Here is a 27,141-nt window from a genome sequence, read left to right as displayed (position 1 = left end):
GGAGACAACAGAGAGAGAAAAAGAGGATGAGTGTGAAAGAGAGACACTCTATGTGTGAGAGAGAGAGTTTGTGACACACAGATTGTGTGTGTGAGTTAGTGTGTTGCTGGCTGTTGTTGGATAAATTTCTGACAGAAGCCATGTCCTGCTGTTGTTTTGTCCCCTCTCCAGCTCTGCAGAGCTGGGGTATGGGGAAGAACGGGGGGAGGGAAGGAGGAGGAGAGAGAGAGGGAGCACTGCTTCTTAAGACAGGCATTCCTCTGAGTCATTTATCATCCATGCTTTAGACTGGAACAGCTCCCTCTCCCTGACCCCTGCTCTGCAAAAATGGGGTTCAGGAGCGGGGGACACCCTGACTTCAGCACTCCTCGCTCTCCTCTACCCCTACATCTCCCTCCCTCAGCTCTGCACAGCTAGCAGGGAGAATCCTGGGAGCAGCTTGGCTGCAGGACAGAGCAAGATGGAGGGAGAGGCAGCTTTGCCAGCTGCAAGTATGGGCCAGAGAGAAATGCTTGGCGGGCCAGATCTAGCCTCCTAGGCTTGATTTTGCCCACCCGTGATTTAGACTGTATAAAGAGGAAAAAACAGCTCATCTAAACACTCTTCTAAATGCAGTGTAATAATTTCTAGGTTAATATTTAGATTTTAAAATAATTGCTATGCCCACTTCTTGACACGGAAATACTTCTGATACAGATTTATAGAGAAAATGTGATTCCTCTGCTCAAATAGGGAATTAAGCAGTGTATTTTATACTATTTAAATTATGGGAATTTTCCTATTGACTGCAATAAGAGCAGAAGCAGGCACTTCATGTTTAATTTTGCTGCTATTCATTTTGGAGTCCAATCCTGCAGTATGAATGCCTTCAAATCCCATTAAGTTTTAGTAGTTGCAGGAAGGCTGTGTCTAGACTGCATCCCTTTTCCGTAAAAGTCTCGGAGCTTTGCTGGAAAAAAGTGCCAGTCTAGACGCGGATCTTTCAGAAAACAAAGCCTTTTCCGAAATATCCCTTATCTGTCTTAAAATGAGGGGAAAAAGCGTCAGCCATTTTTATGCTAATGAAGTGGGGGGGATTTAAATCCCCGCTTCATTTGCAATTGCGATATGTCTAATTTGCATCCCTTTTACAGAAAAGGGATGCAGTCTAGACACAGCCGAAATGTTTTTGTTGTTTGTGGTGTTAGCAAACACAATCAATTCACTAAATGGATGACCTTTTATCATAAAAGAAACCAAGCAAACAAACAAGAATCATAGTGAAAAAGAAGATTCTCTCAATAAGGGAGTTTGTGGTGGAAAATCTGATCATCTACATCCGCATTCTACGTCACTTCCAAAACTTAATCTGTCTGATAAAAGAAGACCTATTTTGCCAAAGTTTTCTTCTGCTACCATTCTAGAGTACAATGAGTATAACCAGTGAGTTCTTAGTGCTGTGACCATACAGAATATTAGCAAACTGTCTTTAGGTTTATTTCAATTTTGTAATATGTCCTCAACCACCCTTTTCTCTCTGAGGGAATGTCTACACTACCACCCTAGTTCGAACTAGGGTGGTTAATGTAGGCATTCGAAGTTGCAAATGAAGCCCGGGATTTAAATATCCCGGGCTTCATTTGCATCTTGCCGGGCGCCGCCATTTTTAAATCCCCGTTAGTGCAGACTCTGTGCCCGCGGCTACACGCGGCATGGAGTAGGTAGTTCAAATTAGGCTTTCTAATTCGAACTACTGTTACTTCTCATGGAAAGCCTAATTCGAACTACCTACTCCGTGCTGCGTGTAGCCGCGGGCACGGAGTCCGCACTAACGGGGATTTAAAAATGGCGGCGCCCGGCAAGATGCAAATGAAGCCCGGGATATTTAAATCCCAGGCTTCATTTGCAACTTCGAATGCCTACATTAACCATCCTAGTTCGAACTAGGGTGGTACTGTATACATACCCTGAGTTATTAGCTATTCCCATTTGGGATTCAATGTCCTTGCCAATCTCCTTACCTTTCAGATACTGTTTCTCTTTCATTCTTCTTCTATGGCAAAATTTTGAGGGCATGGAGGGTGTTCTGAAAGACTATGTCTAGACTGCATGCTTCTTTCAGAAAAAGCTTTTCTGGAAGAGATGTTCCAAAAAAACTTCTTCCGAAAGAGAGCGTCTACACAGCAAAAGCACATCGAAAAAGTGATCTACTTTTTTGAAAGATAGCGTCCACACTGAATGGATGCTGTCTCGCATTTAAGTTGTGATTGCTATGGACAGAGTGGCCACCAGAGCATCTGTGCTTTTTCCTCTTTCCTTTTCTTTCAAAAGAACTCCCTCATTCCTGTCCACACACGCCTTTTTCCGAAAGATCTCTTTCGAAAAAAGGCTTCTTCCTCATAGAAAGAGGTTTACCAATGTTGGAAAAACCCCTCTGTTCTTTTGATTTTCTTCTGGAAGAATGTGATTGCAGTGTGGACATAAGTGAAGTTTTTTTTTTTTTAAAGGCCGTTTTTTTGAAGAAAAAAAAAAAAAAACCCTCTCAGTGTAGACCTATCCAAAATGTTACATCTTTCTGATGGAACATGGTAACAAGATGAAAGGTTTTTCTGTGGAGTTATTGCTGGAATCTGACCCAAATTGGCACTGAGTGGAAGAGACAGCAGTGGGGCTAGGTTGATAAAACATGGGATATGGAATTAGGAGCCTTAGATTCTATTCCCGCTTCTGCCATTGACTCACTGGGGGTATGTCTACACTGCAGAGAATGATTGAAGCTGCTACTGTTGATCTTCCAGGATTCGAATTAGCAGTCTAGTTAAGACAGCTAATTCAAAGTGAGAGGGGCACTCTGGTTGATGCCAGTAACCCTGCTTTTGTGAGGAGTAAGGGAAGTCGAAGGAAGAGTGCTCTTCTTTCAGCTTCCTGCGTGTAGACAGTGTCAAAAGCTGAGTTAAGCTACTTTGACTTCAGCTGTGCAATTGACACAGCTGAAGTTGCTTATCTTAACTCGACTTTGCCTTGTAGTATAGACATACCCTGGATGACTTTGGGTCAGTCACTCTCTCCACTCTTCCTCTGTGACCTCTAAGCATTGTACATACAGATGAAATGTGTATTAATCTGAAGCATTCAAACAAATTGACTCAGCCCTGTGAGACAACTAAGTCGTCTCTAGTTTCCTGGGGATCGGTAACTGCATCGCAGCAGATGTAATTTTTCTCCAAATTTGGACAATGCAAACTGAAATACCTGCTTCTGTTCTAGAAATGGCCCCTCTGGAACAGGGAGAAATTATTGGTGTCCATTGTGTGGAACTTCATACAGTACAAACACTGATAAATGTAAACTCCTAGTTTACCAAAGTTTGCTTATGTCCCCTTGAGCTGTGCTATATTCCCACAGAGCACGGGAAAGAGTCAGTGTTGCAGAGACTGGCTTTAAAAGGTACACGTGCTTTGCACAGCAGCAGTTTCACAGCTGTTGAGCATTCATTGGGGTTAGGTAATATGGATTAAACATTGGAAGCCAACTGGCCCTTTGATCAAGAGATGCTGTTAACTTAGCACAAAATCCTCTTCTCCTTTTGCACCCCAGTGAGGCAAACAGAGGGTAACAAGTCTGCTAAGATTCCAGATCTGCCTTTTTCCCATAAGCCCAGTGTCCACCATTAAAAGTCCCAACTCTGGCCTTTTATCTTCACTGGACATGGAGGGTACGTCTACACTGCAAAACTATTTCAAAATAACTAGCGCTGTTCTGAAATAACTTAGTCTGCATCTACACAGCAGGCAGTAATTTTGAAATAGTGTCAAAAGAATGACAAGCTGGAGGACTTTTTACTCCAACTCCTGTAACACCAATTGTATGAGGAATAAGGGAAGTCAGAGGAAGAGCGCTCTATTTCGAAATAAATGCTGTGTAGATGCTCCCTATTTCAAAATAAGACACACAATTGACATAGCTCAATTTGCATAGATTATTTCGAGTTAAGCCCTGCCGTGTAGATGCATCCTTGGTGCAAGTTGTGACAAACTAAAAATTTGTAAAAGTCCCTAAGGCTAATTTTCAAGTCCTAGTCCTACATAGTGCTGTGAAGAAACTGAAAAAACTTACCAGGCCTCTCCTGATTTGGCCCCAACAGCAAAAAATTCCCTCTTGCCCTACAAAACTGGCAATCTGGCAGACCCGCGGATTCCAGAAAACACGGCTCCTATATTTACAACTACACGGAGGAAGGGCGAGGTAGCTAAAATGGAACAAGAGGCTTTACAAGATTAGGGCAAAGGTTTAATTGACATGGAGAGTGCACAGAGCCAATCCACTCCTATTTCCCTCTGGCTGACCAATAGGTGTCAGAGAGCTGATGGGATAGAGGGCCCATTCTTATGTTCTTCTGACATGCACTCCTTATACCTCTTCCCACTGAGGTTGTCCTCCACTCTGCAGTCCAGTCAAGTTTTCCACCCACTGAACAGGGTTAGTAGCTTTCAAAGCCAGCCACCATGCTCCAGTTCTGTGAGTTATGTGGAGATTTTTTCCTAACGTGATTTTGGGTGAACTCCCTGGACTATCGCTGCCTGGAATGTTGCTCTTCTGTGGACACAGAGGTTTTCAGTTTCCCACGTTGTCAGTTTTGTGTCCTTTGCACACACTCATCATATTCACCTATATTTTTATGTAATAAACCACTAGAAATTAAGGGTGAGTACTAGCCCTGTTGAAGTCTGTGACAGAACTGTCACACACTGTCACAAAGTTACACATCAGGTCCGGCAAGTCACCAGGGCCTGATGAAATGCATCCAAGAATACTCAATGAACTGATAGAGGAGGTATCTGAGCCTTTAGCTATCATCTTTGAAAAATCATGACAGACTGGAGAGATTCCAGAAGACTGGAAAGGGTCAAATATAGTGCCCATCTATAAAAAGGGAAATAAGAATAACCTAGGAAACTACAGACCAGTCACTTTAATTTCTGTGCCAGGAAAGATAATGGAGCAAGTAATTAAGCAATTAATCTGTAAACACCTGGAAGATAATAAGGTGATAGGTAACAGCCAGCATGGGTTTTTTAAAGAAGAAATCATGTCAAAACGAATTTGATAACTTTCTTTATTGGATAACAAGTCTCATGGCAGAAACAGTGGACGTGATATACCTAGACTTTAGTAAGGCATTTGATATGGTCTTGCATGATCTTCTTATCAATAAACTAGGCAAATACAACTTAGATGGGGCTACTATAAGGTGGGTGCATAATTGGCTGGATAACCATTCTCACAGAGTAGTTATTAATGGTTCATGATCCTGCTGGAAGGGTATAACAAGTGGGGTTCCACAGGGTTCTATTTTGGGACCCATTCTGTTCAGTATCTTCATCAATGATTTAGATATTGGCATAGAGAGTATGCTTATTAAGTTTGCAGATGATACCAAGCTGAGAGGGGTTGCAAGTGCTTTGGAGGATAGGGTCATAATTCAAAATGATCTGGACAAACTTGAGAAATGGTCAGCGGTAAAAAGAATGAAGTTTAATAAGGACAAATGCAAAGTACTTCACTTGGGAAGGAACAATCAGTTTCACACATACAGAATGGGAAGCGACTGTCTAGGAAGGAGTACTGCAGAAAGGGATATGGGGCCATAATGGACCACAAGCTAAATATGAGCCAACAGTGTGATGCTGTTGCAAAAAAGCAAACATGATTCTGGGATGCATTAACAGGAGGGTTGTGAGTGTAGTCCCCTTACTAAAGGGGCCTCTGACGTTTTCTGGGAGGATCCTTTGTGCTGCAATCTAGCCCTAGAGACTACAACTCCTATGAACTCTTGAGGAAAAAAGGGGGAACGATGCCTCTTCCATGCTATGCAGACAGAGAGTTAGGCGAGTTTCCATTTTTTTGGAGTGAGGAGCCAGGCTGTTGGTGTGGAGCTTTTTCCAGGCCAGGAGCTGTTATGTTGGAGCTAGAGCTTGTTACTAAACCTGTTACTATTACTGCTGGGGCTTGGATCTAGCAGGCTGCTTTGGGGGATGTTGTTGATTGTCCCTGAAGGGGAGAAACTCTGGCTGTGCCTGTGTCTGCGAAGAGCTTACATAAACCTACACAGGAGGGGTATGTCTACACTACCACCCTAGTTCGAACTAGGGTGGTAATGTAGGCAACCGGAGTTGCAAATGAAGCCCGAGATTTGAATTTCCCGGGCTTCATTTGCATAAAGCCAGGCGCTGCCATTTTTAAATGTCCACTAGTGCGGACTCCGTGCCGCGCGGCTACACGCGGCACGGACTAGGTAGTTCGGACTAGGTTTCCTAGTCCGAACTACCGTTACTCCTCGTGAAACTAGGAAGCCTAGTCCGTGCCGTGTGTAGCCGCGCAGCACAGAGTCCGCACTAGTGGACATTTAAAAATGGTGGCACCCGGCTTTATGCAAATGAAGCCCGGGAAATTCAAATCCCAGGCTTCATTTGCAACTCCGGTTGCCTACATTACCACCCTAGTTTGAACTAGGGTGGTAGTGTAGACATACCCGAGATGATTATGAGTAACTGGGCTGTTTGGAAAAGTGCTGCCTGGGAAGGAGCACAAAAGACAAACTAACTCTGCGTCCATTGAGAGCCAGAGTGATATGCCCAGGGAAACAGAGCTGCTGGCATTTAGTGGGCCCTGATCCAGTGGCAGAGGTATTTTGCAGCTGGCTGCTCAGCTTGGACTAACACACACAGGACCTGCACAGTGCTGTCTCCCCTCCAGCTGCACACCTGCAAGCGCGCTCATGCAAGCAAGTGTCTGGGACTCTTACTCCAGAGGAGTGCATGCTCTGGGGTGGGATAAATGGTGGCAGTGCAAATGCCAGATAGATAAGTTCCTATTATTTCTGTGTACTTTAATTGATTTTCACTGTTAACCTGTTAAACCCTGTTTCTTTAAGTTGTTAATTAAAGGTGTGTTAATTGTATGTAATCAATTAGATGTGTATTATTTATAATTATTGTCCTGGGGTTAGATCCAGATTACTGCTGGAATAATTTTATTCCTGGAGGCTCCCAAAGCACACCATTAAGTGTGTACAGGGCCAGCCAATGTTTCTGAAAGTATTCTGAGGAATCACTCTCAGAAACACATTAACTGGCCACTCCAGTTTTGTTTATTTACTGGTGCCGTGGCCATGGAGCCTCGTGACTCCCATTGGCTCCATTTTGTCTTTTGCAGACAATGGGAGCTGCGGGGAGCGGCCTGGACTGGGCCACTGCTTCCCGTGGTTCCCCTTGACTGTAAAGGACAAAATGGAGCTAATGGGAACTGTGAGGCTCTGTGGCCACGGCACCGGTAAATAAACAAACCGGGGCGGCCAGTTATTGTGTTTCTGAGAGTGATTCTGCGGAACACTTTCAGAAACACTGGCCTACACAGTACTGGGTCCTACCATGAGGGCAGGGGACTGGACTCGAAGACCTCTCGAGGTCCCTTCCAGTTCTAGTGTTCTATGATTCTATGCTGCGCTGTTTAGGCCTCAGTTGGAGTATTGTGTCCAGTTCTGGGCACCACATTTCAAGAAAGATGTGGAGAAATTTGAGAAGGTCCAGAGAAGAGCAACAAGAATGATTAAAGGTCTAGAGAACATGACCTATGAAGGAAGACTGAAGGAATTGGGCTTGTTTATTTAGTTGTGTTTTGCCTACAAGGTTTAAGGGTTCGTCTGTTTCAAAGATACCTTCTCAGAGAACTTGATCTTTATTTTGGGTGTGTCTTTGATGATTATGGAATCTCCACCCGACTACAGACTTGGAGTGCACAGTCATCATAGAGAAGGGGAGATTTGATGGGGAGAGTCTGCATCTGCTTGGGTAGAGTGTGGAATTCTCCTCTCTTACTTATTGGTTGTGAAGTTAGTTATTTAACCAGCTTTGCATGGCACTTTTTATTTAGACTACAGGCCTAGGTAAAGCTAGCATGGGGGCATGGCTGAATGACAAAGGATAGTATTCTTGTTATTCAGGAGCTGAAATGGTAGCTCATAAAGTTATAAAGGTAAAATTCACCCCTATGGAGAAGACTAAGATAAGACTCCTGGGACCACAAAGTATGGCTCAAGTGGCACTTTGGTGAGGACATCGTTTTTATCTGTTTACATTCTCCTGGCTCCTGGCCCCATGCCTGAACCACAGGAGAGATCAGCTGGAAGATGCTCATATACTATGATAATGAAGGTAGTGTAAGAACCTACAGAACAGAATGAGTTGGCTTTGTACATAAATCTGAATTTCACTGTAATATCATGTTTGCTATTGTACTTAACATGTTGCAGCTGAATTCAGTGGAGGGGCACCTACCTACACCAGATTTAAATCTGGCCCATAGAGACCACGTAAAAGAGCACTATGTTTTTTATAACTGTGTGTGTTTTTAAAGGCGTTTTTATAACGGAAAGATTTATGAAATGACCATCAGAATTTAATCCAGTGTTTGTGTGTCTGTTTTCTAAAACATCATTGGGAAGCCATGAAACTTATTAGTGTCTTTTTATATCATAGAATCATAGAATCATAGGACTGGAAGGGACCTCGAGAGGTCATCGAGTCCAGCCCCCTGCCCTCAAGGCAGGATCAAGCTCCGTCTACACCATCCCTGACAGATGTCTATCTAACCTGTTCTTAAATATCTCCAGAGAGGGAGATTCCACCACCTCCCTTGGCAATTTATTCCAATATTTGACCACCCTGACAGTTAGGAATTTTTTCCTAATGTCCAATCTAAACCTCCCCTGCTGCACTTTAAGCCCATTACTCCTTGTCCTGTCCTCAGAAACCAAGAGGAACAAATTTTCTCCTTCCTCCTTGTGACACCCTTTTAGATATTTGAAAGCCGCTATCATGTCCCCCCTTAATCTTCTTTTTTCCAAACTAAACAAGCCCAGTTCATGAAGCCTGGCTTCATAGGTCATGTTCTCTAAACCTTTAATCATTCTTGTCGCTCTTCTCTGTACCCTTTCCAATTTCTCCACATCTTTCTTGAAATGTGGCGCCCAGAACTGGACACAGTACTCCAGCTGAGGCCTAACTAGTGCAGAGTAGAGCGGCAGAATGACTTCACGAGTTTTGCTTACAACACACCTGTTAATACAACCTAGAATCATATTTGCTTTTTTTGCAACAGCATCACACTGTTGACTCATATTCAACTTGTGGTCCACTATGACCCCTAGATCCCTTTCTGCCATGCTCCTTCCTAGACAGTCGCTTCCCATCTTGTATGTATGGAACTGATTGTTCCTTCCTAAGTGGAGCACTTTGCATTTCTCTCTATTAAACCTCATCCTGTTTACCTCCGACCATTTCTCTAACTTGCTAAGGTCATTCTGAATTATGTCCCTATCCTCCAAAGAAGTCGCAACCCCACCCAGTTTGGTATCATCTGCAAACTTAATAAGCGTACTCTCTATCCCAATATCTACATCATTGATGAAGATATTGAACAGTATGGGTCCCAAAACAGACCCTTGAGGAACTCCACTTGTTATCCCTTTCCAGCAGGATTTAGAACCGTTAACAACCACTCTCTGACTACGGTTATCCAGCCAATTATGCACCCACCTTATCGTGGCCCTATCTAAGTTATATTTGCCTAGTTTATCAATAAGCTTCAAACAGTTCAAAAAGCTATCTCCTAGCTTTGAGTTAGAGGTTGTTTTTTAAACCAAGTCACACTTTTGAAATAAAATGAAGGCTTAAAAATCTTTCTGAATAAGGGGTGAGTTCATGACATTATAGCTCAGATATCCCCACAACCAGGACTTGTGTATCTGCTTTTGTCGATCGTTTCTGAGCCATTACAGCTGTGTCCATTCAGACAGAGATAAAGCAGTCTTGGTTTCAGCTGCTGTGTAAAACACTGGTGTGCCTGTGTTTTGATACAACTTCTAAATTCCAGCCTGGTCTACAGCCCATTAAATGGTGAGATTTAGTGCCAGACAGAGCAGCTGTGACCTTACACACTTCAGCTTTCTCAGGCTACTGCAGATCACTCCTAGACAACAGAGAGACTACTTAAATAATGGGGCAGCATTTTAAAAATTGTCCCAGTACTGGATTCTACAGTCTGAAGAAAGTTGATTATGGATGGCTGTTGTTTCATAAACAGTGAATAAGTGCCCAGCCCTTCAAAATGCTGAATATTTTGAACTCCCCTTGCAGTCAGCACTTAGGCACCAGTCAGAATTAGCCCTTTATAGAACAATTTAGTTAACTCTTTACATTTATTTTCCTCCTTAATTATGTCATTGTTAGCATTGTGTATATTGTGGCTACTTGGCTTAAATGTTTACAAAGCATGTAGGGTTCTGATCAGCTTGACCTACTTAATAGAACCCTTCATCAGAATTCTTATTGTGTTTTGTTGTCGTTCAGGACACAAACTGTCATCCTTTTAGCGATGTTGACAAATAATTAAGAAAAGATGTTGGGTTAAAGCTATGGCTCGACATAGTTAGTCATACCCAATCCGTAGTTAGTCATACCCAATCAGAAACAACTGCACTTTTGTTTGTGAAAACAAGGAGAACAGCTATTTGACTTACCACTTAAATACATTACAGGCTTGATTCTGCTCAGGTATGGCACTGGCTTTAAATTCCATCACTTTTGGAGACTTCTCTACACTTCAAAGAAGCCTTCCCACCCCCGGAGGAATCAACCCCTATGTGCAGAATTAGAGTCCGAGTGAAGTTCTGAGTCCTCTCTACTCCCAGTGAATTTAGTGGAAGCACCTTGTAATGTCACATCCTTCCTATACATTTGGCAACTTGCAGCATCAAATTTAGCGCTTCTTGATATTTTAAAATGAATGTTTGTAGTTATATTAACCCCAGATTCCCTATATATAACTTTTCTTTTAGTAGCTAGTTTATATGTAGACGTGCAAGTAAAAAGCACAAAAAGGCCAAAGCATAAAAAGGAGGCATTCCCAATCTTAAGCACTTTCTTCTGCTGCTATTGATGCATTACTTTACCCCAGACTTCCATTTCTCTTTTAATTTAATGCATTTATAGAGTGCCATATACAATAAATAATAGTCCTTAAAGCCAAGCATACAATTAGCGAGTTGCTGAGGAAGCTTTCACAATGCACCTGAATCTTGATCTACTTTCCTGCCTGGTGTTTCTTGTTGGGACTTTTGCTGACCACACGGTTTCAGTCAGTCTAATGGGTTTTCATTTGCACACTGATTCCCCATTAGTCTTCCTGGGTACTATTATTCCACATACCTGTTTTTGTAAGACTCCCATTCTGGACTCTAACGCTCTGATTCTCCATGTACTTCCACTCATGTTTAACTTTATGTATGTGAGTAACATGGTTGACTTCTGTGGGATTACTTACAAGTATAATATTAAACATGTACTAAAGTGGTGTAGGCTCATGGGCTGTGAATATTATTATAACTTTCTAACAATAATGTGCTTTGAGGATTGAGGCTGGTTGTCCTCTTCTTGATGTGCAACTTTCTAAACTGCACTCCTGCTCATGGTTGCTAGGTGTCTGGTTTTCACCTGGACAGTCAGATAATTGCATCAGAAAATAACGGAATACTGGACATGTAAAATGCAGCAACTTTTCTTTTCTTTTTTTTTTCTTAACAAGTTTGCCCCCCTCCCCCCCCCCCTTTTTTTTTCTCAACCAATTTTTTTCCCCGCCAAGTTCGAGATTTTTTTGTGAAGGTATCTGGCAACCCTACTCCTGCAACAAAAGAGTTGACAAATACCAACAAATTAATTGGCAAAACAACTCCCATCTGGTAGGCCAGGCCCTTTTAAAGATTGGACACACACAAGCTCAATACATTGCACAGGGTCATAGAGTAAAGAACAGAATTCAGATAGTCTAACCCCAAGTCTTCCTTTCTTTTATTTGTCTATTTTGCCTATTCTAATTAAGTAGATTTTCAGAAGTGATGGCCTAACTTGACTCCCAGTGAAATCAATGGTCAATTTCCCATTGCCTCCAGTTAGAGCCTACCTAAGCTGGTGCTCAGTGTTGTTGAATGTCCAACCATATTTTAGTTTCTTTTTTACGTAGCTTCTTGTTACTAATTTTGTCACTCAGTCTTAGAGGTCTCTGGGTGTGGAGCATCATAAAAAAATGATTATCTTTTAAAAATGTAATTGCTTGCTTTGTTCTAAAAAATCCTATGGAAAAATGTCAACTTTGACATTTAAATGGCTTGACTCCACAATCTTTATTAAATACAAAAACAAAAGCCTCACAGTTCTTCAAACTCCAGAGAGATTTTTGCCTGAATAAAGACTGAAGAATGGGGTGCATAGGAGTTGCAATGTGGACACATTTGTTATTCCATACATGAAGTTATTTTTCTTTCCTGGAAATTGCCAAGCATTTTCTGGGAACACTGTTATGACATTAAGTAAGCTTACAGCTTCTATAGCATTTGAAATAGAACTGCAACTCTCTGGAGATGAAATCCAGTGTTTTATGCAAGAACTGGATCCTTGCCGGCTCCCACAACGCCCACTCTACAGCCAATTACACATTTGCTAAGACTATTTACAGAGCTGAACACACAGCTGCAGTTGATTCTGTTTTATTGCAGTAAACTCAGTTATGTTGAAAAGGATGTTGCTCATATTTAAACCTTTGGATCATGTACAGTAGTAGTCCAAATGTGATGTTCCAGCCCTCATTGTATTAATACAACAGGGATTTCATGAAGCACGTTTGAGAGATCTAAAATACTAAGTTGCTTTTAGAACCTCTGATTTTTATCTCCTTTTATCTTCATCTTCTTGTATGACGATGTAAAGATTAAGAGAATGGAAGCAGACCATCCCAGTACTGTTTGTGCTTGCTTTTATCTGGAGGGGGAAAACATACATCTTTCCTTGGATCTTCTCTTGACAGTATCTCAGTTCACAGTACTTGTCAATATAGTTATTTCTTTTACTCAGGATTATTTCAGGAACTTTGTTATAAGTTGTACAACTGAAGTTTGAATATTTTTACTTACCAGATAATAAATGATCCTGTATGTTACTGCTTCTTTTTAAAGGTGACCTACAAGGCAAAATAACAAACGTCTATCCTTGATTGTTCCTGTATGACATTTAAAGAAGACCTTAAACTGGACAGAGTATTTTATTTTTAAATCTTTATAAAAAATTGTATAAAAACTTGATTTCCATGCTTTTCTTGGAGGACCTTGTCAAGTTCTTTGGGGGTCTGGATCTCGGTGTAGGAAGCTGGGACAAGCTGAGATTTTCTCTGGCCCAAATGAGAGTGAGAGGATATTAAGTTTTACAGTAGAATCTCAGCATTACAAACAACAGAGTTACCAACTGAGCAGGCAACCACACACCTCATTTGGAACTGGAAATAGATAATCAGGCAACAGCAGAGATTTTTTTTAAAAATGCAAATTGAGCACAGTATTAGGTTAAACATAAACTACTAAAACAATAAAAGGAAAGTTAAGTCAATGTTCAACTGTAAACTTTTGAAAGATTTTTGTCCAGTGGAAAGCAAAAAAAATTATTAGAGGCCAGCAGGGCATGATTTAGAAACTGAGGAAATTGGGCTTATTTAGTCTGCAGAAGAGAAGGGAGGGTGGGGGATGGGGATTTGATAGCAGCCTTTGATTACCTGAAAGGGGTTTCCGAACTGTTCCCTCTAATTTTTCCCACCCCAGTGCAGAATGAATTTTGTTATGTGCACCAATATGAAGGTAATGTGAAAAGTGGAGGTGATGAACAACATATCACCTTCTTCTTATTGGTGCACATAACAAAATGCATGTGGCTGGGGTGGAGCCAAGGAGTTCTGAGGATAGGAGGGGGCTTAGTTTTGGGGCAGAGGGTTGGGATGCAGGAGTGTGAGGGCTCTGGGGATGAGGGGCTCAGGGCTGGAAAAAAGGACTAGGGTACAAGGGCTCTGTCTGGGGGTGCAGGCTCTGGGGTGGTGCTGGGACAGAGGGTGGGTACAGAAGTGTGAGGGGGAGCATGGGGTAGCCAATGGCAGGGGGCTCCAGAGGCACAGGGTTCAAAGGGAGGGAGTCTGGACTGCTTGGGTTAGTGGGGGCAAGCTGCCCTAGATGCAGCAAATGAGGGACTGGCTGCTCCAGCCACTCAGCTGTGGCAGGGGAACTCTGGGACCGGTCAATGGTGACTTCACTGGGCCCAGAATTCACATGATCATTGCAGAAATGTATTTTTTTTTTAATGAAAAGCGATCTGCTATTTTGTATCTGTTAAAACAGTACTTTTAGTACCACCTGGTAGCAATTTGTAAAAGTGCTTGGACTTCCTAAAAACAGTGGTACAAATCATCGTTGATTTTATTTATCAGCATTAGGTGTTGACAAGAACAGAAACCAGTTCAGAATGAGGGTCTTATTCTGCTATTTTGTGGGTAAATTGCCAGATTTTCTCTTAATATAAATGACAAGATAAAATTCATCCCCACTTTAGCGCTTTTTATATTAGTGGTCTCATGAACATTTGCATTCAGGCATCTATAAAATTAAGTGTTTCTTTGGAACGGTTCTAGTGAAACCTTGCAGTATTCACTTATGCCAAGTGCTGCTGCAGGAATTCCTAGCATTTTCTTATCTTTCAGGACTTTCAGACTTAAAACATTGTGCATACAGTACTAAAATCACAGGAACACTGTTAAGAACAGTTTTGTAAAGGGAAGGATTTCCTTGGTATTCATACAGGAGTTGGACCTTCCTGGTTGGGCACCCTGGGGACCTGACAGGTCCTGAATGAGAGGATTTGGTGGATCAGAGGAGGTCCAATGTATATATGAATATCGTTTATGGATAAATAGTTCATTCTTAAAACAATATTATTGTACTGATTTTACAGTTAACGTTAGCCTACCTTCCTTTTACAAAACTGAATGGGTAGGAACGGTGAAAAAGCCAGAATGGGTAGGAATGGGGGCCCTAGCCTCTGTTTCTCAGGGGCTGGAAATGGATGACAGGAGAGGGATCACTTGATTCCCTGTTCTGTTCACTCCCTCTGGGGCATCCGACATTGGCTACTGTTGGCAGACAGGATACTGGGCAGGATGGACCTTTGGTCTGACCCAGTATGGCCATTCTTATGTCCCTCCCCTCATAGCCCATGCTTCCCTGCTGCCCCCAGGCCAGGACTCCAGCCTGGCCCCACTGCTGCCTCAGTCCCCCAGGGCTCTCTAGCGGCCGCTGGCCGGACTGCTGCTAGGGCTGAAGCTCCGGGACCAGGGTGAGGCCAGAGATCCCAGCTGCTGGACCCAGAATGGAGCCAGGGCTGCCACTGGGGTCAGAGCTCCTGGGCTAATGGGGCTACCCCCCCCCCCCCCCAACATGAGGCTCCCGGTTGAGTTACCAGTCCCCCCTACCGCACTTCTGCCCCACTACCAGATCTCCCTGTTCCTGGGATCAGTGGTCCAGGAACATCCATGGTCTGTGCTGGACCACAGATGTTGCCAGAGCAGAGAGTCACGTTTTAGGGCGGTACAACCCTTATTAGTGAATATTTAGATTATCAGTAAGCAGCCAAAAGACAAGGAGGAATGAATGCCGGTTGAAGCTCCCTACTCCAGCACCTGTGGGACCTGACCAGTGCCAAACCAGTGAATTTTCTGAACCATAAGAGGTTAATGATGTTTAGCAGCATTACCAACACTTCCATTGCTTAATGGGCCCTTAGGAGATATTTAAGGGTAAATTAGAGCTAAATAACAGCACAGAACACTGAGAGCCAGACAATGGTGGCTGTAAAATTTTATGGGACTGTGGGAAACTTGGGCAGTCCCATGATAAGTAGATATCTAGCTAACTAAAATGATGCCTGACCACGGATGTTGCCGGATGAGAGAGTGCCAGACTAGAGAGGTTCAGCCTGTATTACTTACTTAATATTTTTTAGAAGTTCTGGATAGGGATGTTAGATATAGCGTAATTGAATAGTTGCATGAAATCTCTGTTTACAGAACTATTCGATAGTCCCTGGTGGGGGGGAGCAGAAGCCGGTGTGCTCCCGGCCCCACTCCCAGGGAGCCCCCTCCAACCCTGTGCTGCTGCCTCTGTATCCAGCAGCAGCCCCTGTCCACCTTCCACTGAGCAGCCTCTGTCCATGGCAAACCTGGGCCTACCGTGGATAGAGACTGGTCCTTGGCAGCAACCCCTGACTGCGGGGGGTCCAAGCTCCTCATGGACAGAGGCTGGAGTAACCCCCAGGCTTGCTGCAGACAGAGTCTGCTTCATGTCAGCTCTCCCGCATTCCCCCCGCCCTGCTGCCTCTAATAGAGGCAGCAGAGTGGGGGTGGGGGCAGGTGGCACCACAGAGTTGGTGCTAGAGTGAACCAGCTTTTAAGCTGGCTTCCATCAGCACTGGCTCCTGCCTCCCCTTCCCACCGCTGTCTGTAGGAGGCAACAAGGAGGGGGGCAGGCGGGTCCACAGAGCCGGCACACACAGACAGCCAAAAGCTGGCTCCCCACACATATCGGGTCCAGCCTGCCCCCACTCATACTCTGCGCTGCTGCCTCTCTATCAGAGGCAGCAGTGCAGGGGGTAGGGGAAGGCAGATCTGATGCTTGTGGGGAGCCTGCTTAAAACCAGCATGAACAGGACAGGATGAATCGCATGGCATCCTCCTTTCTGCATGATTCTAACTTTTTAAAGTGCAAAATATTGCTGGTAAAATATTTCACATCCAAACATTTCACAGAAAGTGACCATTTTTCACTGAACATTTGTATTTCATTTGAATAAAATAAAACAAAAATAAATAAATTTTGAATTTGAAAACATTTCACTGCCTCAAATTGGTCAGTGTTTTTTATGACAATTTGAAAAATGTTTTCAGGAAGTTTAAAAAATTAGCTTTTCTAAAAATTTCTGGCAGGGAGGGGGACTAGTACTTTCTGATTCGCTCTAATACTAAGTGACTATTACTCCCATTGATTATTGGAACTTGGATTCTTAGGGTGAAATTCTTGCCATTGGCTTCAGTGGATCAGGATTTCACCTTTAGGCCCTGATTCTATGTCCTTATGCAAACACTTATGCATGCATTTAATTTTCTTTTAATCCTGTTAGTGCTGTTGGATTAAACAGGATTTTTTAGACCGTGCACTGCTTGGGTCCAGAGCCTTATTGTTCTACAGATTTTTAAAGTACTGTACTATGTAAATCATGGTATTATATGAAAAATTGAATGATACAGTGGGAGTAGTTAAATATTCTGTAGTTTTGAAAGAGCCTCCTGTTTTTAATGTTATTCCTCACATCTGTCCTTAGAAATTAACCTTTACATGGTGGAATCCTTCAGAACTATAGAACTGTTAGGTGTTTCAAATGTAGCTCTTGTCTGTTTTCATACAAGAAACTATTCTTAAAGACAAAGAGGACCAGGGAGGCAGAAGCATTGAAAGCATTACAGTCTTAGAATCATAGAATACTAGAACTGGAAGGGACCTCAAGAGGTCATAAAGTCAAGTCCCCTGCCCTCATGGCAGGACCAAGCACCGTCTAGATCATCTCTGATAGATGTCTATCCAACCTGCTTTTAAACATTTCCAATGATGGAGATTCCACAATCTCTGTAGGCAATTTATTCCCATTTTTAACCACTCTGATAGTCTTATCATTCTGGTTTGCCTTGGCCATCAGACTGTATCCCACACCATAGTATCTAAATACCTAAGTTTCTATAGTACTCAGTAGCTGATTGCTGCTATCTTCTGTTATTTCTTCATTGATTCTCTTCTCTAGGGCTTGATCTAATGCCCACAGAAGTCAATAGAAAGACTCAGTGAGCTTTGGATCAGGTTGTTAGGCACTTAGCATTTGATTGACTAGTCAGTCAGGAGCTTACTTCATTATCTGTCCCTTTTAATCTTTTCAGATATTAGAAGCGAGTTAAACAGGGAGTTTACTCCTTGCACATTGATGTATTTGAACTCTTGCAGTGAGATATTAGTATTATTTTGTATTTCATTTATTTATTAGTTATCTATTGGCACGGTTTCACCAAATGTGAAAAAATGTGCAAATGTTAATTCTGTTGGAGAAATGAATTGACTGAGTAGAATATTGTTGCATCTGCCACAAAGGGAAGCGCAAGTCCACCACAATTGTAATACATCCCTTCTCTTTTCCCTGTAGGTCTGTCAGTTTGTGGTTTCTGTGAATGGACTCAATGTTCTTCATGTGGACTACAGGACAGTGAGCAATCTCATTCTGACTGGCCCTCGGACTATTGTCATGGAAGTGATGGAGGAATTAGACTCCTGAGAAGGACATTCCCTTACCGCAAACTGTGATTAGAAATTGGAGAGCCAATCTCTGGCCAAACGACACAAGAAGGTGAAACTCTGCCTTGTCAAACTAGATTATTTTGCCATTCGGTACTTCCCTTCAGTTTAACAATAGTAGCTGTGGTTCATATGCTAAGAAGTGAACAGTATATGCCAGGATGTTACCATTTAAGACCCAATCTTGCTGAAGACAAGGACAGGGTCTTTATTTGTCAATCCAGCTCTATCTATTGGGATGGTATGCTACTGAAAAGGCTGTGCGTAATCTCGCCTGCCGTTCAACCATGTGATCACAATACTTGAAAAGGAGAAAGAAATGAAGTTGCTGTCAGGTAAGGTTTGCAGATGGTAGGGTTGGCATATGAATGTTAGTGAACTCTTCTCTATGAAATTTAGGGGTGTCCAAAGTGCATCCCAGGAGAGCAGCTGCCTGCTATTCCCTATCTGTAATCATAGAGTGAAGAAAAAGGTGATCAACTTCAGACGTTTATTGTTGTTGAATGTAAACAGCTAGCAGACAACATTAAAATTCGCAGATATAAAAATGTGTGCCTTTCTGTGGAAAGCACTGTATTACCAGAGATGAATAGCCCTGTAAAAACCTGCCACAATTGTTCTATGAAGGAAAACACAAGAGCAGACAAATGTTATGAATGTGAGCATTAATTTTTCATTTTAAAAATACAGTCTTTGAAAACCAGTCCTCTTAGCAAGGTGTCAAAGTACAAATTTTGGAAATTTTTATCTTTATACCTTCTGTCTAAAATAGTTTAATCTCCTGGTACCTTGTCATTTTGGTTCTTTTCACAAAGTTGGTATTCCTGATATAAGAAGATTAATAAGATTTTAGAGAGCTGAGGTCAGAGAATCACAATGTTAGCATTAGCACTGAAATAGTAGCTCTGATATGGTACAGTGCATTTCAAATTGAAGTAAAGTACTTGAATGTGTCCTTGATTACCAGCATTTTCAAACCTGGAAAAGCTTAAAAACAACAAATGTGCCATATAATAATTTACATCTGATACCATTATTAATAAAATATTGTATTTAACTGACTCTTCCTCATTTTAGAAATAAGCAGAAATTTTTGTTGATGTACTTGTGGAAAAATATTTGTAAAATGTACATGTGAATGATATACGTTCCTGAATCTAAATTAGTTCTCAATTCTGTTATAACTGGAGTGCCATAGGTCTCTCAAATTGAGATTAATTGAATGTATGCTGTCTTATTCACAAAACATAAATATGTATATCCATAGATTGTAGGCTTTCTGGTACAGTTGAGTTTATATACAGTAATACCTTTTTAATTAAATACGAACACTTGACATTCAGTATGAGAATATCCAAAAACCTTAACTAAGTATTTTTTGAAAAAAAAAAAACCTTTAAAAAACAACAATGATCCTGTAGCACCTTAAAGACTAACCAAAAATATGTATAGTCTCTAAGGTGCTATAGGATCATTGTTGGTTTTTTAATTTGTTTTGTTTTGTTTTGTTTTGTTTTGTTTTGTTTTGTTACAGACTAACACGGCTACCCCTCTGAGACTTTTTACCTATTTTGGTATTTTTCCATACTAAGCGCTTTGACTCTGTTTATACTAAGAAATTGGCCTCATCACACATTATTCTTGCAATGTGATTTTCACTCAGCTATTTGCACAAGCTTGATTAAAGGAGTGATAAGACTTTGAGATTGTTTGAGCTTGCTACATCAAAAGTGAAATTGTATGTTGGCTTATTTTCTAAGCATCTCAAAAAGGCCGTACTTTGAGTGACTCACAATAAAAATTCCTCATAATTCCTTAATGTTTACCGCTGTAAGATCTTAAATGCTCTGAGAATACTATCCCTGTATAAAAACCTTGTGTTTGGGGGTTCTTAACATTTTGTGTTAGAGTTGCTTAGTCCTTATACAAATGTAGCTGAAGAATTCTTGTACACATCTAACTCCTTCATCACACCATACTAATATATTGCTAGTTCCATAATGTTAAGTGCAACTAAAATAAATAGGTTTTTGCAAGAGGGTTTCTTATACTTACATTTCCACACTGCATAATGTTATGTGACATGGCATTAATGTACAGCTTTTATGTCTTTGATCAGCTTCACATGAACTTAAGCTGTAGGATGAAGTCCCAGAAAAGCTTCTAATATGATAAATGGCTGCTATTTAGCTTATGTATATAAGAATAGGAAAGCTTCCACAAATATTTCTAATTTATTATATCCTTTTCTTCTGTGGCAAGGGCCCCTCTTCCCCAAGCCACTACTGGGGTTTTGCAGCGGGTCTCAGTGGTAGGGAGCCCGAGCCAGGGGCCCACAGGCTCCCTCCTTTGCTGCCTTTACCTAATGCTGGTCCAACTTGTTCTCTCCCTTTCTTCCTCTCTGCCTCTCCACCACCTTCCTTTCGTCCTCTCACTCTCCTCTCCAGCCTCCAACTGCTGAGGCTTTTAAAGGCCCTCAGAGAGACAGCAGAGAAGTCAGCTGGCCCCAATTTGCCAGGGTAGGTTAACTATTCAAATGCAAAGGATTCTTTTACAGACAATGATAAGCATTTTGCTAATATCAGCATTGTACTTGTATTTCCTTGATGTAGTTAGTATGCTGCTACCACTTCTCTGTATCCTCCAGGCAATTATGAAACTAGGTCAGAATTTAGCTTCCAAATGCCATAGAGAGAGCTCTTGAGATCCTAGTAAGAAGGAATGCAGTGAAGATGAAGGGGAGATTTGTGCGTCTCATTATAGAATATGGCATTTTGATTCATGAGATACATTAGTTTCTGTTGCAGTTTGAATGCCACTGCTTGCCTACCATTTAATGGCAATTTCCATATTGTTTTCTAAACTTGATTTGTGATCCAGAGTTGAATAACTTCTTTCCCTCTTCATTGTTACAGAGATGTTTAATATTCTCTATATATTTGAGCTGTACAATTTCTTAAAACTATTTGTGAGATTTAAAAAAAAATCATATGATATGTATCAACTCAGATTAGAATGTGATCTCACTACACATGATAGTGTTTCACATCACACTCCCCATCGGCACCTGGCGCATATTAGAGAAGCTAATGATCCAACCAGCAATGAATCCTATTCACATGCTAAGAAAAAGACAGTCACAGAGTGACATCCTAGCCACATTGAAGTCAATGGCAAACTCAAATTGATTTCAGTGTGGCCAGGATTTCACCCTTTCTATAAAGCCTTACATCATGTGAAGTACCACTGAAGTCAGTGGGATTAGGGAACTGCCAAACCGAAGTGAGAATATCACAGTACGGCCCACAGCAACTAACAGGGAATGAAAAGACACATGGGCAGTTTGTTACTTGGTGTAAACTGCTGTAGCTCAGTTGAAGTCCATGAAAGGGAATGGAGCAGAGACAATTTATGCCAGCTGAGGATCGGCCCCTTTGTATGCAGCAGTGAGCCTCCATATTGTCAGTTACTATGGAACCCTCCCAAGAGTTATTCTAAGGAACTGAGATAACTCATGCAAACACAAATATGCCAAACAAGCTAAAATGAAGGCCTTATAAATCTTGTGCAACTTAATGTAGTAAACCTAAAAGGTCTGGTGAAATAAACAGGAGTATAAAATTAGAAGGTACATATACATTCAGCAGGCCCTTTACAGAAGGTCTTGATGGAAAGTCAATATCTGTATAGAGTGCTAGGCAAATTATTAAAATAGTTGTTGAGCTAATTGGAGCACCAATTCAATATGCTTCCATATATGCACTGCTTTCATTCTCTCTGAATAGGTGAAATTTACAGTCATTACTTAAAGGATCCAATTCTGATATGCTTATTAGTGTTGAATAACCCTTTATTGGGATCCCTCATGGAGTAAAGCACTGTTCAGCGTAAGTGTATCTGAGTGTGACCGTAACTGTTTTAGAGTCCCATACAAATTGAAGGCCCAGTGCTCAGAACTGAAGAGAGACAGCACTTGTGTACAGCTATATCACAAGGACAACTGAGATATCAATGGCTCCATCCTGTCACTTCTTTTTCCATGGAAACATACTGACAGGCTGCAGTCTGGAGGAATTGCCTTCAAGGTTCCACTAGCAGAGATTCTTTCCTTTCAGTGGTGTAGATTCTTCAGCCCAAAGGAAGCAATTTGATGTTTAAGGGAAGGGTGAAATGGTGCCTGACCCTTTCTGCATATAGATTAGGAATCTGTGCATGGATGTTTCCTTTTGCCATAATTGGAATGACACAACCTGTTCTAACTACAGGGAAATGCAGTAATAATCTTAGATAAAACTGTGTTGGTGAATGTTGACATTTTAAAGACATCCTTGCTAAGTAAGAATTATTTTAAAAGAGGCAGAGAAGTTATGACCATGGCTGTAGAAGGAGAAACCTTGGAAATTCCTTCCTCATGGTCAATGCTTAAGATTGTACAATACTATGCTTCTCTTGCAATATGGTTATGTACTGTCTTTTTATAATAAACAGAGCCACCAACATAACATGAATATTACAGTAGTTGTTTAAAAGTGGAACAGTCTTTCTTTACCAGGTGTGTGACATACTTTATATTTGGTAGGGTGCTTTAAAAAGCAGTGAAACTGCAAACACAATCCTTTTTCCTCCTGTACATGGAAAATGTTCAGATAAAATGTATAATTCGTAAAGAAAAGTCCAGAGTATATTACAGAGAAGGGAATAATATGAAATAAATGACTTTTATAAACATTGTATGAATGAAAAAAAGCTTTATAAATTATTATATACATTTTTTTAGGATGAGCTTCTAATGCAATGGAATATTCAAGAGTTTAGTAGCACTTGACTTACCTCAAAATCAGATAACAAGACTTTTTGTGTTATAATAATTACATATTTAAATCTGTAATTCTTTAGTATTTTAAAGGACATTTTTAGCTTGGAAAAAATATCCACCTCAAGCTGAGTAAAGTATCCAAGTTATATACCTAAATCCAAGGTAATGTTATCCAAGTTTATATACCTAAATCCATATTGTCAGTAGGAGCAGAGGGGGCTCTGAAAATCAGGCTAATTCGTTATATGCCTCCATATCAATTTAGATGACTAACTTTGGACAGGTACCTTTGAAAAAAACCCAATGTACTCTGTACTGTAAGTGGTAGTGAAGCATTCTTATAATATACTTAACTTCTTTATCCCATGTCACTGTAGTTCCTGTAATATACTGCACAATAGCTGTTCTCTGTTTTGTCTTTGAACTGTGAAATGATCATAATTGTGTACACAATTTATATTTAATTGCACTCTCATCTCTTTGTTTATTATTACAACATTCTGAAGAACTTTTATCTCAGAAGGGTTCATGCATTGGGGCTTTCCATGGTATTGGGGACAGGGAAAGTATGCAGGAATGAAGCCCATACTTTTCTTCCAAAAGCTTTATGAGCACATTTTACAGGCTTTTCTCTCCATTTGCTCCTCTTTGCTGAATAGTATAAAAGGTACTTTGTTGCCGAGTCCTACTTTCTGCTCCAGTCTTAAAATGAGTGCTTGAAGCAGCTAGTATTGTTTGACTTCTCTAACACTCAGTGTTCAAGTATTTGACTGACTCTTCATTGTGGATAAAATTTAAAAATGGTCATTAGCTCATGATAAGCTTGCAGTACTTTATGTATCAGATGTATCAGACTAAATAGGGAATAAAATTGAACTTGTATATTTTTGCAATATAGCAGCAAATTCATCTCTGCTGTAAGAGAGTATTGAGTGTAGCCAGTTAACCCCAGATCTCCATTTGACGTGTCATATGAGCTGTAGGTCACACGTATCTTTTGTGTGGTCATCTGTAAATTGAGAGCTCAGAAATGTTTGATCCTCTTTTCCAGTCCATTAGGTGCATTGGAAATAGCCCAAAAACCTAAGCAACAGAAATGCACATAAGCTTTTTTGGTCTGTTACCTCACATTTTGTTGCACAGTATTGTTGAACAATCATTTATGGGTTTCTATCTCATTCATGCTGGAGTACACAGCCTCAGCACCTCTGTTCTAAATGTTTTAAACTATGAGCCATAGGGACACTCCCAAATACTATAGGGCAACATTGCTGATTTGAGTGGGCTGCAGAAGAGTGATTACAGAAATTAATCTTCAGAGTTAATTTTTTCCTCTCCCTCTTTGCTTTTGTAATACTCTCTTATAAAACAAAGTCGTTTTCTCTCCCGTTTCATTCTGTTCCATTTAGGAACCATGAGGTTTTCCATCCTATGTTTCTAATGGAGGTTGAGATTAACAGAACTCTTGTTTACTTTCCTGTTTATCCCAGCATGACTTTGAGAATAATAGCTCTCACCCTGCAGTCTTTTCTTGGGCAAAACTCCCAAAGAGTCTTCCCAGGGGAGTTTTGCCCAAGTAAAAACTGCTGTATAGTGCCCAGGACAAGTTCACTGCTGCTGAAAATAAACAGCAAGCACAAGCCACTCTTTCTGTGCAAGCTTACTGTTATTTGGCAAACTTGGTTTAAAATTCCATTGGTAGGTGTAATTATAAACCAACAAGAATGTAGAATACAGAGGAAAAGTTTTATAGTACAGTAGGTCAAATTTTTATTGATGCTTACTTGACAGTGTCTAGATGAAAGTGTAGCAAAAAGTTATACTTGGGTTCTATGAAGCAAAGTGTATTTTCTTTTAAAAAAAATCATGGAGCTACCCCAAATTATTTGCTTTAAAAAGTCTTTCATTTATGTTATGGTATATTTTAAAAAATTCAAACAGAAGAAGTCAGAAATCTAGCTTTTAAAATATTTTAGCATATTAAAATAAGGGCAAATCTCGACATAAATAGAAGAGGGACAGTCAATGGTGTCTTGCTGTTGATGTCAATGGAAACTGAAGGGCCCTTCATTAATGTTAGCCAGAACATAGGTTGGCATGATGCAGAGCAGATCCTGTGATGAAGAGCCAAATGGCCTCAGCTCACAAAGGGAGCCTAGCAGCTTATCAGATCAGCCCCCAAGCTAGCTGTATTTTGTTAAATGTACCAGCTCCTTGCTTTACGCCCAGATTATTTAAATTGGATTTGCTTGTCTCCAAACTAGTTTAAACATTGCAGAATGAAACTGTTCTCATAGGAAAATACGCAGAATAGGTTTATGGAAGAATACAAAAATACTTACAACATTTTTAATGTTTCTTCTTTGTGTGTCTCAAATTATCAGGTCACTGCCCATCATGAATTTAAGGTTATCATGGTTAGACTTTTTTCCTGCTATCTACCAGATATTGTAGGAAAAAAATGATTTAACTTTTCTTTCATTTACATACCAAAACTGCTAATCTCTATTGTGACTTAAGTGCCATATATAAAATGATGTTATTGAGATATACTGTGTAATACCAGTTTTCTAGTAAAATTGCATTAAAAAGCTTTTACTCTGTTTTATTCAGCATTACTGTATGTGCTTCTGTGATGGTTGTGTTTCATCCATGCTTCTTGTAGAGTCTCTTATCAAAGAGTTATTGTTTTGCCTGCCTTGTGGCTGCCGTCTATGGTCAGTCTCAGACTCCGTGTGAATATAAAATCCAGTTGATTTCATCCCCTAATTGGCTGGAGACACTATTTCTCTATTCTGCTTTCGCTGGGAATATTTTTTTCGAAGGTGAAGGCACAGAAAATATTTTCCTTAACTCACAGCATTGTAGACTTTCATGAAAAATGTGAGTGGCTCAAGGTTCCTAAGCTATCTTTCTAAACATTACTGCCCAACTATGACAATAATACATTGTCATAAGTAAAGGCAAATTGCCCCAATTTTTTTACACTGGTTGACATTTAATTTCTACTGGTTGTCAGTATTGTCTGTAGGTTTTGTAAATTGTAAAGATGACCTGTTGCATGTGACCCAAAGGACTGTAGCTTCTTCGCTCTGCAGACAGCCTGAAATCAACATAACAGAAGTGCTAATTTCCTCCATGTATCTAATTTTAATATTAACTCAGAGACCTAATTAATTCTGACATTGTTAAATTTTTTGCTATTGATATTTTTATGGGAAACATCCAGCCAATGTGTTTATTTAGTAGTATAGATTGGAAAGCCCTGCCCGGTCATCTAATCTATCCTCTAAGAAGACTATTGCACAATTATGTTGTACTGCTCTGACCATAGCTACATGCAGTCCATATTTTAATATGCCAAGCAATGGGACTGTTGTTCCATCTTTTACGAATTCTGTACATAGTGGAATGGTCTGTTGTTAGGAGATTTGTCCTAGTTTGGTTAATTTTTAAAAAAAGTTGTTGAATTACTACTAGTTTTATCCCTGGGCTCACAGGGAGGCAAACAGTTGCTTCTAAGGGAGTAGAGCAGAGGAGAGAGAAGCAGCAGCTGCCATCACTGTCAGTGGTAAAAGGGAACAGAATGAGAGCCACCTGCAGAATTAAAATTGGATTAACTTTTTGTGGGCCTGGCACCAAACATAATTGTAGGCCACCGTGGGGAAGGATTGTAGAAGACAGGTGATCCACATAGGAGTTGTCTTTGACACAGCACACACCCACACAGGTTTACAATACTTACAAGTTTAAGTTGCAGGTTGAGGTGGCTGTCACAGGGCGACCAGCAATGAGTCTTTTTGCCCTAAGATTACACACAAAGGATTCTGGGCCTCTTCCCTAATCTGAGCCTAGGCCATTGCACCGTTGGTGCCATTATAAACCTGATATGGTGCAGTAGGTACATGGCAAGGTGGTCGTTCGTATCACTCCGCCACTTTAACCCCTGACAGATACTATCAAAATAAAACACAGTGGGTAAAAACAGCTAACAAAAGCCAAAGTTGGTCAAAATACCAGTCACGTGTTG

At 40.8% G+C, this 27,141-nt stretch overlaps 1 protein-coding gene across 5 annotated transcripts in view; it reads left to right on the top strand.

The window, feature by feature from the left end:
• The window catches only part of DEPTOR (DEP domain containing MTOR interacting protein), a 127,886-nt gene extending 102,167 nt beyond the window's left edge, over positions 1 to 25,719 (top strand). For all 5 annotated transcript variants that reach the window (XM_014580813.3, XM_025178687.2, XM_075920181.1 and 2 more), the window contains one exon: positions 18,147 to 25,719. In XM_014580813.3, the coding sequence (XP_014436299.2) occupies positions 18,147 to 18,275 (129 nt within the window). In that variant the 3' untranslated portion in view covers positions 18,276 to 25,719. The remainder of the gene's footprint in view (positions 1 to 18,146) is intronic.
• The last annotated feature ends 1,422 nt before the right edge of the window (positions 25,720 to 27,141 follow it).

Source organism: Pelodiscus sinensis, chromosome 2 (assembly GCF_049634645.1).
Source record: "Pelodiscus sinensis isolate JC-2024 chromosome 2, ASM4963464v1, whole genome shotgun sequence".
Classification (NCBI taxonomy): Eukaryota; Metazoa; Chordata; order Testudines; family Trionychidae; genus Pelodiscus; species Pelodiscus sinensis.
This window is presented reverse-complemented; position numbering and strand designations above follow the sequence as displayed.